General features: G+C 38.8%; 1 protein-coding gene across 6 annotated transcripts in view; it reads right to left on the reverse strand.

The window, feature by feature from the left end:
* The window catches only part of CSNK1G3 (casein kinase 1 gamma 3), a 49559-nt gene that overhangs the window by 15339 nt on the left and 19271 nt on the right, over nt 1-14949 (reverse strand). For 2 of the 6 annotated variants that reach the window (XM_083464591.1, XM_083464589.1), the window contains exons 6-12: nt 11493-11641; nt 9653-9887; nt 7587-7672; nt 7409-7493; nt 6419-6567; nt 4653-4748; nt 2529-2618 (exon numbers count right to left, since the gene is read on the reverse strand). In XM_083464591.1, coding sequence (XP_083320717.1) covers nt 2529-2618; nt 4653-4748; nt 6419-6567; nt 7409-7493; nt 7587-7672; nt 9653-9887; nt 11493-11641 — 890 coding nt within the window. Of the gene's footprint in view, nt 1-2522; nt 2619-4652; nt 4749-6418; nt 6568-7408; nt 7494-7586; nt 7673-9652; nt 9888-11492; nt 11642-14949 lie in introns of all 6 variants that reach the window. The other 4 variants (XM_083464590.1, XM_083464588.1, XM_083464593.1 and 1 more) reach the window with 2 other exon arrangements.

The raw sequence follows: 14949 nt of genomic DNA on the forward strand, positions 1-14949 counted from the left end.
GCCTGACAGTTTACCAGTATCAGAAAAATACTCGTGAGTGCCCTTGTAAATTACAACAGGCATCCCTTTTCTTTACACGGATGTTCAACTCAGGTTTGTTTTTTAAAAGAAACCCAATCTTTCCTCTCAACGAGCCAGCTTTGGGATATTATTATTATAGTATTGGATATGATAGTAGGTATTTTGGATTGATAGCTGTAATTCCCTCCTGGCAAGGGAAGTGGATCCATTTGGATGGGCAACCCTTAGAGACTGATGGAAAATATTCCTTCTGAGCTTCTTCTCTGGCATTGTGCAGCCCAAGTGGCTCCTTGGTATTCTGAAGAGCTATGGGATTTGAAGCAAGCTGGATGACTAGAGTGCAAGAGGTACAAGTCTCACCATGAAGCCAACCAAATGCCCATAATCATGCATACCATGTGGCAGTGCAAACAGCAAAGAAGTCACATTTCACAGCCTGCATTGCATCATCTAGTGGGCAGCAAGTTGAACTATCTTGCATGGTCTGGAGGTTACAGACACACTGGCTGCTGTTAACAGACCGGTGACCATTTCAGTGACCAAAACTGACACTTTTACAAGCACCAAATAATGTTCATTTTGCACTTGCAAATAATAATTCACTTTGGAGCTCCCTGCCCATTGGCATTAGGAGGGTAAAGGTAAAGGGACCCCTGACCATTAGGTCCAGTTGTGACCGACTCTGGGGTTGCGGCGCTCATCTCGCTCTTTAGGCCGAGGGAGCCGGCGTTTGACTGCAGACAGCTTCCAGGTCATGTGGCCAGCATGACTAAGCCACTTCTGGCAAACCAGAGCAGTGCACAGAAATGCTGTTTACCTTCCTGCCGGAGCAGTACCTATTTATCTACTTTGATGTGCTTTCGAACTGCTAGGTTGGCAGGAGATTAGGAGGGTACCCACACTTTAATGTTTTCAGCAATTGCTGAAACAATTTTTGTTTAACCAAGTCTACCAAACATGTAAATGTAACAAATATTTTAATCTGTTGTTTTGTTTTATAATGTGTATTTTAGAAACTGCTCATTTTATACTGGGGAAAAAATCAGGCTCTCCAATTTTTAACATCTGCTTTTATCATTCATTTCAATGCATATTTTATATTTTATGCAAACTGCTTGGAGATTTTGATGATTAAATGGCAAATAAATTTTCTTAAATAGTCTCTGCCTGCTCACTGTGAACTATTGCATCCCAGTTCTGTCTCAACAGCCATTAAAATCGCTCAGTATGGGAAAAGCATTTCGCTTCTATTGTTGTCTAGTACTTGAGACAACAGCATGCTTTAGCTAATCGTGACTATGGCTGGACAAAAATATGTCAGGAAAGTACCTTCTTTCTGTATCAGTGATTTGTAATTATCACAGTGTCATTCAATAATAAAAAGGAAGACCCTCAATTATCCTTGTATAAGCATTAGTGAAACGAAGTACAAGTGTTGGTAGGATTATGGAAACAGCAAGATTAACCAGTGGACCAATATGATTGCAATTAAAGAAGCAAGAGCTACTCAGGTCCTTATTTTAGATGGGGGAAAGGGAGAGCAGAATCTTAGAGAGCTTCCCATCTGCCACTCAATTTTCATGAGGAATTGGAAGCCCATTGAAAAGGGTCAGCGGATTTCAATGATTAGCTTTTATGCATACTCGTTCTGTATTTACTGTGAGAAGATTGCTCAATTTTGTCATCAATACCACTAATACGAATTCAATCCCCTCTGTTATGATGGAGCGATAGATACACTTGCAATGAGAAAAAGCAAGCAGAGTATAGATTCACAAGCTACTTTTGAACATGCACTCCAATTCAGTGAGAGCCTTCTAAGTGGAAGATGTGAAGGAGATGCATGTGTTCAAACCTCAGCACTGAAATACTTTACATCCAGACCCTGCGTTAACAAAGGTCACTCCCGCAGCACCCATGTACCACTTAAGAGTTCATCTGTTCTTGTGGCACTAACATATCAGTTACATGAGGAAATGGAAAATGCAGCAGCCAGGCATCCCATTTCCTGGCTGTTTAACAAGAAACACCACTAAAAGAACCAACAGCACTAATAATATGTTTGGGGTGGAAGGACATCTGCACAAGCATATTAGATATATAATAGCCTACTATACCAAAACTTATTCCTGGTGGCATAAAGCTTCTTTACGTACATTCCAGTAGCACAATATTTTGCAGATATTCTAAAGTCCAAATTCATTTGGCTCCAATGTTATTTCTATCACTACCACTGAGTGTCATTCCATCTGTCAACTCAGTCAACTATACCAAACACTTCCCCCCCCCAAAAAAAAATTCCAGATGAGTATTTTTCTACAAGCATTTGTAGAAACGAAGTCAAATTTTGTGTGATCTTTTTTAGTAGGGATATTATCACAAAAGGAGCGTGGTTACAAACTTGGTTATGAAGTAGAATTTTCAGCAGAAAACTACACACATGGCGTGTGTGTCCAAGGATATAAAGATGTGGAAATATTCATGCAAATAACAGAAAATACCTGTACCGAGCCACCATGTCTGTCAGCTGCTAGGTGAGCTCTCAAGTGATGGGGATTGGCCTGATGGGGGTCCCAAGCTGCCCTGTGGTCTGTCGACTGCCAGTTATACAATGCATTAAGCATGCATGGAAGAGGAGGAATAAGAACCCAGAACATATTAAACACATCATGCGGCTAATCAGCTGTATTCTACATTAAAATAAAAAAATCACAGGAACACAAGGGCATCTATGCACATGTAGCATTATGCATACATATGTATTTGAATACAGAAAGACACATGTTTAAAGTTTTTTTAATATATACAAAAAGTAAGTAATTGAAAATGTTCAACAAAAACTTCAAACATGAAACCCCATGCAGAATAGGAATACTTGGGGACATTTGGGGCAGGATAAACTTTGCTTTCTAAAAAGCTCACTTGAATGAGGCATTCTTAAAAACTGAGATCTACAGTACTCCCATAGCATGCACACTCAATACAATACAGATTGTCATAGATACATTGAATATTTGAAAGCTAACATTTAAACCTGCCAAAACTGTTTAATCCAAAATTTAAAGCAGAAGTTAACATGAGAAACTTAATGTGGTGTTTATACTAATGTACTATTTAATTTTTCTATACAAAATGTAAGAATAAAATGCAATTATTTTGACAGATCCACATTTGTACTTGTGTGTCAAGTCTATTAAGTACACTAAGTCTTGAGCCAGGCTGCACAAACCTACTCATTTTATAGGCACAAGTTACTCTCAGTTTACTTTTGGAAAAATGCTATCTGTCCTGCTGAAGGAAATAATAGAATAGATGTAACCAGGCCAGGCTGCTGCCACTAGCTTTGGTTCAAAAAATACTGGCAACTTTGAGCTACAGTTAATATTTGATAGCATATGTATTCTTAATCAGCCCTTGTTGTAAAGATAATAATATAATTTAAATAAAAATGGCAGAGCAACTTCAAGAAATACAAAATATGTGGGGACAAATTCAGCATAAGGCTAAGCAGATTACTCCACCAGAGCAAGCACTTCTGATTGCCTGACGGAACAATCTGCCCTCTCTCCCCCACATGCAGTGTTCCAAGATTTCTTTAGGGAGAGGTGGATGCCCCATTGAGTTAGCTAGCATGGGCTTCCCCTAGCAGGGTTTGTTAGCTGAATCCCACCCACAAACTCTAGAGAACTCCATGAACTATGGGCAAACACTGAACCAATTGTTTCAGGAACAGCTATAAAATTATACTATACACCTCAACACTTAGATGCTTTTGGTCACGGCCGCAACTCAATTAGAATTTTTAGCAACAAGTATAATACCTGAGCTAGAACCATTCCCCATCTGTATGTTTGACTTCTATAGAGCTCTTGCTAAGAAAAGATAGCTAGCAATGAGAGCACAGGGAAATCTAGGTATTTCAAAACCTTTGCTCACACCTGAAGTTCAAGCTGTGTCTAAAGACTTCATATCATTCTTAACAAGAAGCTACATTCTGGAGACTGGCAAGAAAGCAACCTTCAACAACAGTAAATGGATCAGGGACAGGTGAAAGGCAATGTGTGCCCTCCTTCCAGGCACTCTAGGCAAAATTCACCTCGCCCCTGGATTTAAAACATGGTTATCATTACACAGGTAAATAACAGTAACCACAGAGGACTAACCAGAGTTTCCTCTAAATAAAATTTTAAAACTGAGTTTGATGCTGGCTTCAAATCCTATTTTAATAGGAAGCCTTGTTAACCATAGCAATAGTTTAAGTCAGCGCTGATGTAATGATTAACCATGGTGAAAGCAGGTAAGAAAATTCAGTCTGAAAAAGAGGCTGGTGTGGAGGGATAATGATCCGATATGCACTATCTTTGAAGCAGCTCTTCAATATGCCTCCACTGATCCAGGAAGTCTCTCTCACACTTCCTTTTTCTCTCCCTCCCTCATGCTGACAATAAACCTAACTACATAATAAAGCACTGAACAGTACATACAGAATTACATACAGAGAGTATATTTAAAGAATCAAAAGCCTTGTATGAATAAATACTGTACTAAGAAAACAACATCTGTTTTACTGGAAGCATGAACTAAAGCAAAACTATGACAGTACAAATGGCACACGTTGACAGACAGCATACCTGATTTTTCGACTGTTGCATCTTATCTCTGTGAGGATGTGCTTCTCTGTTGGAAGATATTGCAGGATCCGAATGGATTGAACCCACTGGAGTAGGCTACAAACAATACATTATGTTGAATACTGGCAATATAACATAGTAGGTTTCAAAGTTACCAGTATATATTTTGGAAAACTGATTGAAAGGGCATCTTAAGTTTCATGATATTAAGTCAGTCACAAGCCTTGAAGCCTTTGGTAAGAAAGAATTACTATCACACAGAGGTTTTGTAAGCTAATGACATTAATATATGTGAGTAAGAAGGCTAGTTACTTTGTGGATCCACCTGCAAGACTAACGTGAGGTTAAAGTATCCTTTTTTACCCTTTCAGGACACATATCCTTCCAAGCCAACTTACACAAGCAGCAAGACTAACGTGAGGTTAAAGTATCCTTTTTTACCCTTTCAGGACACATATCCTTCCAAGCCAACTTACACAAGCAGCAGAAATGCACACTTGGAGAAGAGGGGGGCACAACAAGCAACCTCAGCATATCTCAAAGTTCTACCCCATGGGGCAGCTGAGAAGTGGGGGGAAACGGACAGTCCAGCTGGAACAGAAAAAGCTCCTGATGTCTTTTTCTCTTCTCTGGAATCGTTCCCAAAGGGCAATTAATGGAAGATGGCAAGGAGCGAGAGAAGGGGGGCAGTTCAACTAGAGCAGGTTTTCAAAACTTCAGACGTACACTTCCATTACACAGTTTAAACTTAATACCAGGAAGTAAAACACAACATTTTACTGGAAGGCTAAATGCAGGCTATCTTGATAGTTGCTTCAGTTAATGCCCTACATCAGAAAATGTAGCAAGAGGCATCTAACAACTAGCAAGTTACACTTGCCATTTAACCCTATCTGAATTTTGTGGATTTAACATATTGTGAACACTGTGGCTTATGAGAACAAACAAGTTGCCCTGATATGATTAAACATACAGTGGTGCCCCGCAAGACGAATGCCTCGCAAGACGGAAAACTCGCTAGATGAAAGGGTTTTCCGTTTTTGAGCTGCTTCGCAAGACGATTTTCCCTATGGGCTTGCTTTGCAAGACGAAAACGTCTTGCAAGTGTTCCGATTTTTTTTCGCTCCCCCCCCCCCTTTTTCTAAGCCATTAAGCCGCTAATAGCCTTTTAGCCGCTAATCCGCTAATCCTTTAATAGCCGCTAAGCCTTTAATAGCCGCTAAACCGCTAATAGCGCTAAGCCGCTAATAGGGTTGCTTCGCAAGACGAAAAAACCGCTAGACGAAGAGACTCGCAAAACGGATTAATTTCGTCTTGCGAGGTACCACTGTACGTGTTTTATAGGCTACCATACTGTCAAACTTAAAGAACATGGATTTCAGAGCTACTTTCTGTAAACAAGACCTCATTAGGCTCCTTTGATTAGACCAACCAAACATAACAGAGCGGTAGATATATACAAAGGAATGTGAAACAGGATATAGCTTTTGCAGTTCCTACTGCTAAAGTCCTGCTTACAGAGTAAATAGTGTCCTCTACACACTCAAAATGCAAGACAAATATAACCCAAGTATTCTTTTCAAAGAGAGAAAGGTCCTATGAAATATCTGCTTATGGCTTCAGAAAAAAAATTAAGGTAATAGAGGATACAATGGAGTCTCTTCTATGTATTTGCTATATTGCAGAAAAGTAGCTTATATGCTAGCAGATATTCTGTCATGAGTTTCAGGGACATTAGAAGAGTACTTGTTAAAGTGTACACTTACCAGCTGTTTACCAATCCAGTCATATTCATAATCAAACATATAGCCCTTCCGATCAAACAAGTCTGTAAAGAGCTTTCTTAAGTAGTCATAGTCTGGTTTTTCAAAAAAATCTAGTCTTCTCACGTAACGAAGATATGTAGCCATTTCCTCTACATGAATAAACAAATAATTTTAAATATCAGTAAAAGCAGAGACCTGCTACTCTAATCCTTAATTTAGTTTTCAAATACACAAAAGTATTTTTACAAACTGGAATTTAGTGCACAAAAGGGGACTAAATTTTGGCAATTGACTGAATAAAACACAATGCACTATATGTGGGAGTTGCCTCTGAAAATGGCCCAAAAACCTCAGCTTGTCCCAAGTAAGTCAACAAGACTGTTAACCAAGACAGGAATATGTGATCATATTGTTCCAATGGTTTGTCATTTTCACTACCTTTCAGTCTGTTTCGAGGCACAGTTCAAAGGGCTGGTATTAACTTTTCAGGGAGGTGCATTCCCAAAATACCCTATCAGATGTTTATTAAGGTTATCAGCTTTGGAGACACCACAAGTTTTGTAAGATGTTTCATAGCCAAATATTTTGCCAATTGTGAGATCGTTCTCAATATGGGATATTGGACTCTTAGCAATGAAAGCCCTTTTGCAGCTGCGTAGTTGATTTCTGAGATCTCCCTCATGAATTAACTGCATGTCTACCAGCCACCAATTGCATGGTCAGCTTCATAAAATCTATTAGAAACAACAGTTCCTCTTACACAGTAGGCAAATGAAAAATGTGGGGGAGCACAAGAAACAATGAAACCTGTTTCCTCACCAATATGCTAAACATTAATTAAACCAAAATGGTGAAGGTAAGAGTCAAGAGAAAATATGCACGACTGACATCACAAATATGACCATGGTGTGGCAACTTAATTTAGTGAGCAACTTAAATTTGGCAATGTCAACTCTATACAGACAGTTCTTTTACAGAAGAAATGATTACCTGGAAAGTTCTCACACAGTACTTCTATGGGGGTTGCTCGCTTTGTGTCTCCAATTTTCTGATACCGTTCTTTCAGTGTATCTGCCTAAATTTGAAAAGATATTGAGTTGCTTCAGAAATATTTTATGAAACTATGACAATACTTGAGCAAACAAAATTCAAATAATTGGCACACTACCTTTAAGCCTTGCCATGGAAGACTGCCTCTTAAAAAATACATGAACATATGACCTAAAGCTTCCAAATCATCTCTTCTACTTTGCTCTGGAAAAGTAAAGTTAAAATGTTAAGACTCCAAGTTCTGAACTTATTCATAAGAAAGGAATGATACAAGATGCACAGCTACAAAAATATGTTTGCTATGTTCTACAGCTTTTTCTCAAGTATAATTTTAGGTTAAAAAAAAATCTTGGTAAGAAAAATTATTCTTTACTTATCAAGCCTTTAAAAGTGTGGAAATATGGAGTCTAAATTTAACTGCTACTGCTCTAATTAAATTATATATTTAAGTAAAAAAGAGCTGCTTTGAAAATGGACTGTGTTGTTGCCATGTTATAGCAACAAACAAGATATTGGAGGATTAAACCTGCTAGAGTGGTGTTCTAGAAAGCCAGGACACACTATTCCAGCTCTCCATATTCCTGAATGCAAAAAATGAACTCTGCCTATTGATTTCAGAAACATGTGCTTCTCTTCCCCTCCACCCGCCACCTTTTTTTCTTTTTAGGGAAGTGTGGAGAGTTTCCAAAGGCTGAATGCAAAACTGCTCACAGCACCCTTTCAGGACCAGGGAGTGGGAGGAGAATAATAGCTGTGAACACCGCTTTTAAGTTCCCCCCAGTTTTATGGCTGTATTATGAAAGGTGCCCACAACACACTGTTCTCCCTTCTGAAAAAGCAGAGAACTACATACATTGGCTTCTGAAAGCACTTATGAAACTGCCATGATCCCAGTCTTACACAAATTCCAGATCAAGTCAAAGAGAAAGCACCATCTGCAGTTCTTAAAACACTTTTGAGTTGTTTGGATCCAGGAGGCTTATTCTCTTTCTACAAAAGAATAAAAAGCAAGCCACATCCTCCAAAGCACAACCTTTAAAACAGTGGTACACATTTAACCATATGAGAGATGAGAGGCTGCCTATTCACTTGAAATCTTCCAAGGTCATGCTATAGGTGTCCCTGCCCTCAGTTTAGGCAATTGACAAGTGGGGATAAGACACTTTTCTGTGGTAGCCCTTCATTTTTGGAACTCATTCCACAGAGCTCTATGAGGCACACAAGCTTATATTCTTGGACACACTAATCCAGGGCTTTACTTAACTGGATCTTTACTGCTGCTTCTTTTTATGTAGCACTGATAGTGATTTGTTTATTTTGATTGTTTCATTTCTATTGTTATATTTACCGTATCTGTTTTGAATTTTGTAGCGTGAGCTATCTTGGACACAAAGTTACAAAACAGTTGCTATTAGCATTGAGTTGTATGATGAATCACAGCCATCATGATTGGAATAGGAAAGAAAAAAAAGAGATAACTCAAAATGAAAAGGTACAGATGGTATGGTCCAAAGGCCCATGTAGTACAGTATCTGTTCTCACAGTGGCCAACCAGAAGCCAATGGAGAGCCCACAAGCAAGAAACGAGCACAATGCACTCACTATGCACCCCAGCAACTAGTATTTAGAGGCATACTGGACTAGCAGCCATCTATAGCCCATCTATGTGCTCCATCAATCCCCTTTAAAAGCCATCCAAATAGGTGGCTATCACTGTGTCTTATGTCAGTGAATTCCGCAATTTAACAATATGCACTGTGTGAAGATTTACTTTTTTGCCTCTTCTGAATCTTCCACCATTCAAGTTCATTAGCTGACTCTGGTTTCTAATATGATGCAAGAAAGAAAAATAATATCTCTACTTCTCCACTCAATTTTACACATTTCTATAAGTAAAGGTAAAAAGGTAAAGGACCCCTGGATGGTTAAGTCCACCTTACTTGTATTTTATTTAAAACGAAAAGCCCCATACATTGTAACATTTCCTCATACGAAAGCTGCTCAAGTCCACTACTTAAACACAAAAGCAAGTATTTTTATGCTCAACATGCACTCAAGTACCCTTTGATAAAACAAATAAAGCCTATCTGAACTACAAAAACAAGTCGTTTGCAAAAGTGATTAATATTATGGTCAGAATTCTAGTGAATTGGTTAAGTTTGTGTTCTAAAAATAAATACATACCTTTTCCTAAATGTGTATTTATACTCATGTATCTAGCAGTTCCTGTAAGGCTTTTGTGTTCTCGGTATGGTATGTGCTTCTTTGTCTCTGGATCTATATATTCTTTTGCCAAACCAAAATCTATAATATGAATAATTTGTTGAGTTTTGTTTCCTGGTCGTCCTATTAAGAAGTTTTCAGGTTTTACATCTCTGTATATTAAGTTCTTTGAATGAACATATTCCATTCGAGAAATCTATTAAACAAAATGAAAGAAAGTTTGTTTTTTTACCACAACTATAGCAGAACAAATAAAAACAAAAAAATGCTATATCTTTTCTGTCTTGAAAAAACATGTTTCTTCATGTGTCAAAATAAAAATGGAAGCTCTTCTTTCATTGAAACTTCTAGCTTTGGTTGAGTCTGCAACAGCAGGCACTCTTTTATGACTAGTGAGCAGCTAAGTGGCCTAGCACGAACAACAAAACACATGGACTCCCAAGCCTCTTTGCTGCTTCCCAGTCATTTTGCTGCTGCTCTACGCTGAACTTAAGCCATGGTTTGGTTTAATACATCATCCACATCCAGGCTGTCGCCAGACAAGCTACAAACTGTAACAAAACTTTTCCCCATGATCCATGGTTGATGGTTTGCCTAGGGAGACCTGAACCATGAGTCAATGTTCTGATAACACGTTAAGCCAAACTACAACACAGCAGCAAAACATCTGAGAAGCAAAGCAGCAATGTTCACTTCTTCGGGAGTACACACGTTTGCTTTTTAGTGCTGAGTCACTGTGTGTGTTTCAATTACTCTTTGTTAAACTAAGTAGTGCTTGCATTCTGTCCATTAAGATTATTAGGCAACCACTTTTAAACTTTAATGCACCTAAGGAAAAAATGGCCAAGATGAGTGTGTAACACTTCTCAGAAAAAGGAAACTTGATTTTGAGAAAAAGGCTGCAAGATTTATTGTGAAGAAAATGGATTTGTGATAAGAATTCAAACCTGCTTAATAGAACCCCAGCACTGCCTTGTAAATTAAATGGGTGCTGAATGAACAGACCTCAAAATATTATGAAAATCTGCACCTAAATTACATAATGCAGAAACTGGTACTGAACGCAGAAAATCAGTTTCTAGGTAGTACAACAATTAAAATGAGCCTGAAATATGAAGACAGTCCCAAGTGAAATCTCAAAAACCCAGACAGGATAAGGTCCAAGGAGGACTCCTGTGGAAGAATAGATTGCAGGGGGGGGGGCAGTTGCATTGCTGTTTGGTCCTTTCCATGAATAACAGAGACAGAGCAATACAATTCACAAAGTTCAGATTTTCTACATTCAAATGTTTTTCATCAGTGAGCATACAGCATCCTCAATTATATTTCATGCTAGGTCTAAATGTAATGGTTTGTTTATTAATGTGTTTAGTTAAGTATAAAGATGTGGCTTGGATCCAGAGTAGCCCCTCTACAAACAAAAGGGCAGTTTGTAAAAAGCAGAGGTTATCTATAGTAAAAGAGGGATGGGAGGCAATATTTGCTGATTCCCCCTCCCCCCTCCATTTATCTTCCAGAATATTTCAGAGGTTCTTCCAACACTTTGAAGCAGGTTTTTATTGGAATCTGTGTGAATCATCTGCCCTCCTTTCAATGACTAGAACTCTGCTCATAGGACCTCCATAGCCAACCCTTTGTCTTCATGACATCTAACAGTACCGTTCACAGAGAAATACAGTGGAAAACAACCCTAACAAGTTTTAAGCAACCAGGTGACACATTCTTTCTGCATTTGCTCAAGGAATATCCAGCTAATACTGAATGGACCATTATTTAAAAAAGAAAATAGAAGTATACTCACCAACTGTATGGCTATCATAAGAACAGTTTTTAGAGAAAAAGTCCTATCACACAAGTCAAATAAATCTTCCAAACTAGGTCCCAGTAGTTCCAGCACCATAGCATTATACTTGCCACAAGGGCCAAAATAGTAAACCTGAGGTATTCCATCTGGGAAAATGAAATGAAACAGTCATTTCAACACACTTTTGTTCTAAGAACCATCTCACATTTCAACTGGAGAATAATTAAGACTATCTTACACAAAGATTTCCACAGACTTTAAGCTACTTATCACTATTAAGTTTCTTGTTTCAGGAAATATTTGATTCACTAAATAATTCTTAAGTTCTCCCTTTTCATTGTAGTTTGGGCTGTACTTGAAATATTATACTGAAATACTAGGTTTTGTAATCCTAGGAATGTGCAGACTTAAATGTTGGTATTTAATTATTTGCTATGACAGGTTGCCAGTAATTGTGCACAATAACTTAATTTCAAGATAAACATCCACACACAAGGTACACAATGAACTTTATGAAGCCCAATCTTATGGTATCTTGCAAAGTCTAGCACATTGTCTACTTAACGGTTGTCATGCACCACTGCTATCAAGATAAAATATAAAGTTACAACCAATGAATTTTAGTATTTTTACCAGAAGATGCTAGAATTTCTAGCATTTTGCCCATGTCTATACAGTGGTGCCTCGCAAGACGAAATAAATCCGTTCCGCAAGTCTCTTCGTCTTGCGGTTTTTTCGTCTTGCGAAGCACGGCTATTAGCGGCTTAGCAGCTATTAGCGGCTATTAACGGCTTAGCGGCTTTAAGGAAAAGGAAACAAACTCGCAAGAACTCGCAAGACGTTTCGTCTTGCGAAGCAAGCCCATAGGGAAATTCGTCTTGCGGAACGACTCAAAAAACGGAAAACTCTTTCGTCTTGTGAGGCATTCGTCTTGCGAGGTACCACTGTACTGAACATTGTCCATCATCTTCTGTTTGCTACAACAGAACCAAGGTTCTGCGGATTTCTAAATCCTACAAACTGTATCTATGGAGCTCAAGAATAAGCACTTCACAGTGCATGAGATCAATAAAGCTAACCTGAATCTAAGAATACATTGCTCTTTCAGAACATGTGTAGTTCAGACCTAAAACATTTATCTGGTTTGAGCCAGTGGCTCTGAAAAGTAAACAATCCCAGTGGCAATTTTATGAAACATTATCTAAAAGAGCATGCAATGGTGTATGGGCAATAGGCCTGCACTGTTATGCAGCTAACCATATCTACTCAGAAATAAGTTCAACTGAATTCAATGGCACTTGCGTGGAAGTAAATGGTGTTGCAATTACAGCTTTAGATAATGCTCAGAGAAGACCCATTGAAATAAATGAATCTAAGTTGGTCTAAGTTGGCTATCACCATATGGATATAGGCAGATAATTCTATTGTACATCTCTTACTATCATCATCATCTATCTGTTATTACTATCAATAGTAGTTCAAAATCTAGACTAAAAGCTGTATGCCTGTGTTTATATAAAAAATGCTGTAAGACCCCAAATAAACTGTATTTTCCAACAGCAGATATATAAAGCTATAGTGCTTCCTAATGCTCCTTAACCTAGTGTAACCCAGTTTTCCTTGGGTGAAGAAAAAGCTACAAATGGTTTGTGGTGTATTTTATTCAAAGCATGTTTCAGAGAACATGTTTTCTGTGAAGAGCCTGTGACCCATGGAAAACAATCAAGTGCCATAATCAAAAGTAGGCAGTGCCTGGGGGGGGCGGGAATCAGTGGGAGTGGTATATTTTATTTGTGGCCTCTGTTTTCAGCTACCCCTCCCCTTCCTTTCTCTCTGATCCCTCTGTCAGTGTTGAGAGAAAATATCGAAGCTCAGCAATGGAAACCGCTTGTGCAGAGATACCAGAGGTTGCCTGCTTTTCCCATTCAACCTTTACCCAACTAGCTACAGAACATATACAAACTTCTACATCAAGTGGAGCTGAAAAATCAAGAACAAGCCTAAACCTATTGTCATATGGGGCTTTTTCATCTTTCTTGCAATAGGTGGAAAGTGTGTGCTGGCTTAACAACACTCCATTAGTCAGCAAGCAGCAGCAATGCCTTCTGCGGACACTTCGCAGAAAGGCAGGCCCTGTTGGCAGCAAATCGCTTCCAAATCAGGTGAGCTTCCCCATGCATTAAGATGGCAGCTGGGAGCCAAGTCACATTTGCTCATGAGAATCCAACACTGCACTTGTTACTGGTGCTGGCCAAAACCTAATGACATCAAGAAACGGATCCTGACAAGATCAGATACCAGGTACATCAAACAAACAAAAAAGCTTCTTCACTGGAGGTATTTAAGCAGAGGCTAAATGGCCAACTGCCTGGGATGCTGTAGTTGTATGCTGCATTGCAGACCTTGCATTGAACAGGATACTATACTAGATAACCTCCGAGAACCCTTTCAAATCTAATTCTATAGTTCTAGTAGCTGAAGACAGTTTCAGTCACATGCCCTACATTGGATATTTTTGATGCTTTGGGGGGATCCTCAAATGTAGCTCCCCATCATGCACCAGTATCACTATGCTCCTTTCATCCCAACACAACAAAGTTGGGGAACTAGTGGGCTGGATGCAGCCCATGGATCCTCCCCCTTCCAGCCCACAACATCCACTCTTTGTGCCACCCCCACCAGCAGGTTTTAGGCTGAAAAGAACTTCTTATTGAAACCAATAGCTGGCTTTATTTTAAAGCCCAATTATGGTATGGGGGCTAGACTTGTAGAACAGACCCCCTCAGTAACTCCAAGTAGTTTAGGAAAGTGTCTGAAATCTATCTATATGATACATACAGATAGAGGATGCTGCTAATGAGCAACATGCAAAACATTTCTACTGAATAATATATACAGAGTACTTCATCATATTAAGCTGTTTTGTTGTCAAAGTTAACATCCAGTTTCTTGTTCACAGAACTATGAACTAAACATCATCAAAATACAGTAGAAAATACAACAAACAACAATGCCTTCTGATACTTCACTACCATGGTTCAAATTTAGGCGGCCAACAAATCTCCTAACAATGTCAACTAAAAGTTTTTTGTAACAGCAGTATAGAAGATATAATCATAAATGGTTTTGTCGTGTACGTACGCTAAGCTCTTGTTCTAGATGAAAAATATTAGCAACCTAAGTTGCATTAGTCTGATTCTCATATCTCATTAAATCAGTTAAAATGAAATGTGGTTTTATGTGAACAAGGAGTATGCTTGTGCATGCTGCTAGATCACAGGCATTTTGGTTTTCCCCAGTTCCTGCTGCTGCCACACTGGCAAGGAAAGCAGCAAAACAAACCATGAGTAAAGAGCAAGTGAATAAACCATGAAACCAGGTTCTGCCAAAACAACAAGTCAGGCTATGACTTATCCAGCACAGCAGGAGTGGAGAGAGAAGTGCCTGCAATTTC

This window comes from Podarcis liolepis (genome assembly GCF_965112155.1).
Source record: "Podarcis liolepis genome assembly, chromosome: 11".
NCBI lineage: Eukaryota > Metazoa > Chordata > Lepidosauria > Squamata > Lacertidae > Podarcis > Podarcis liolepis.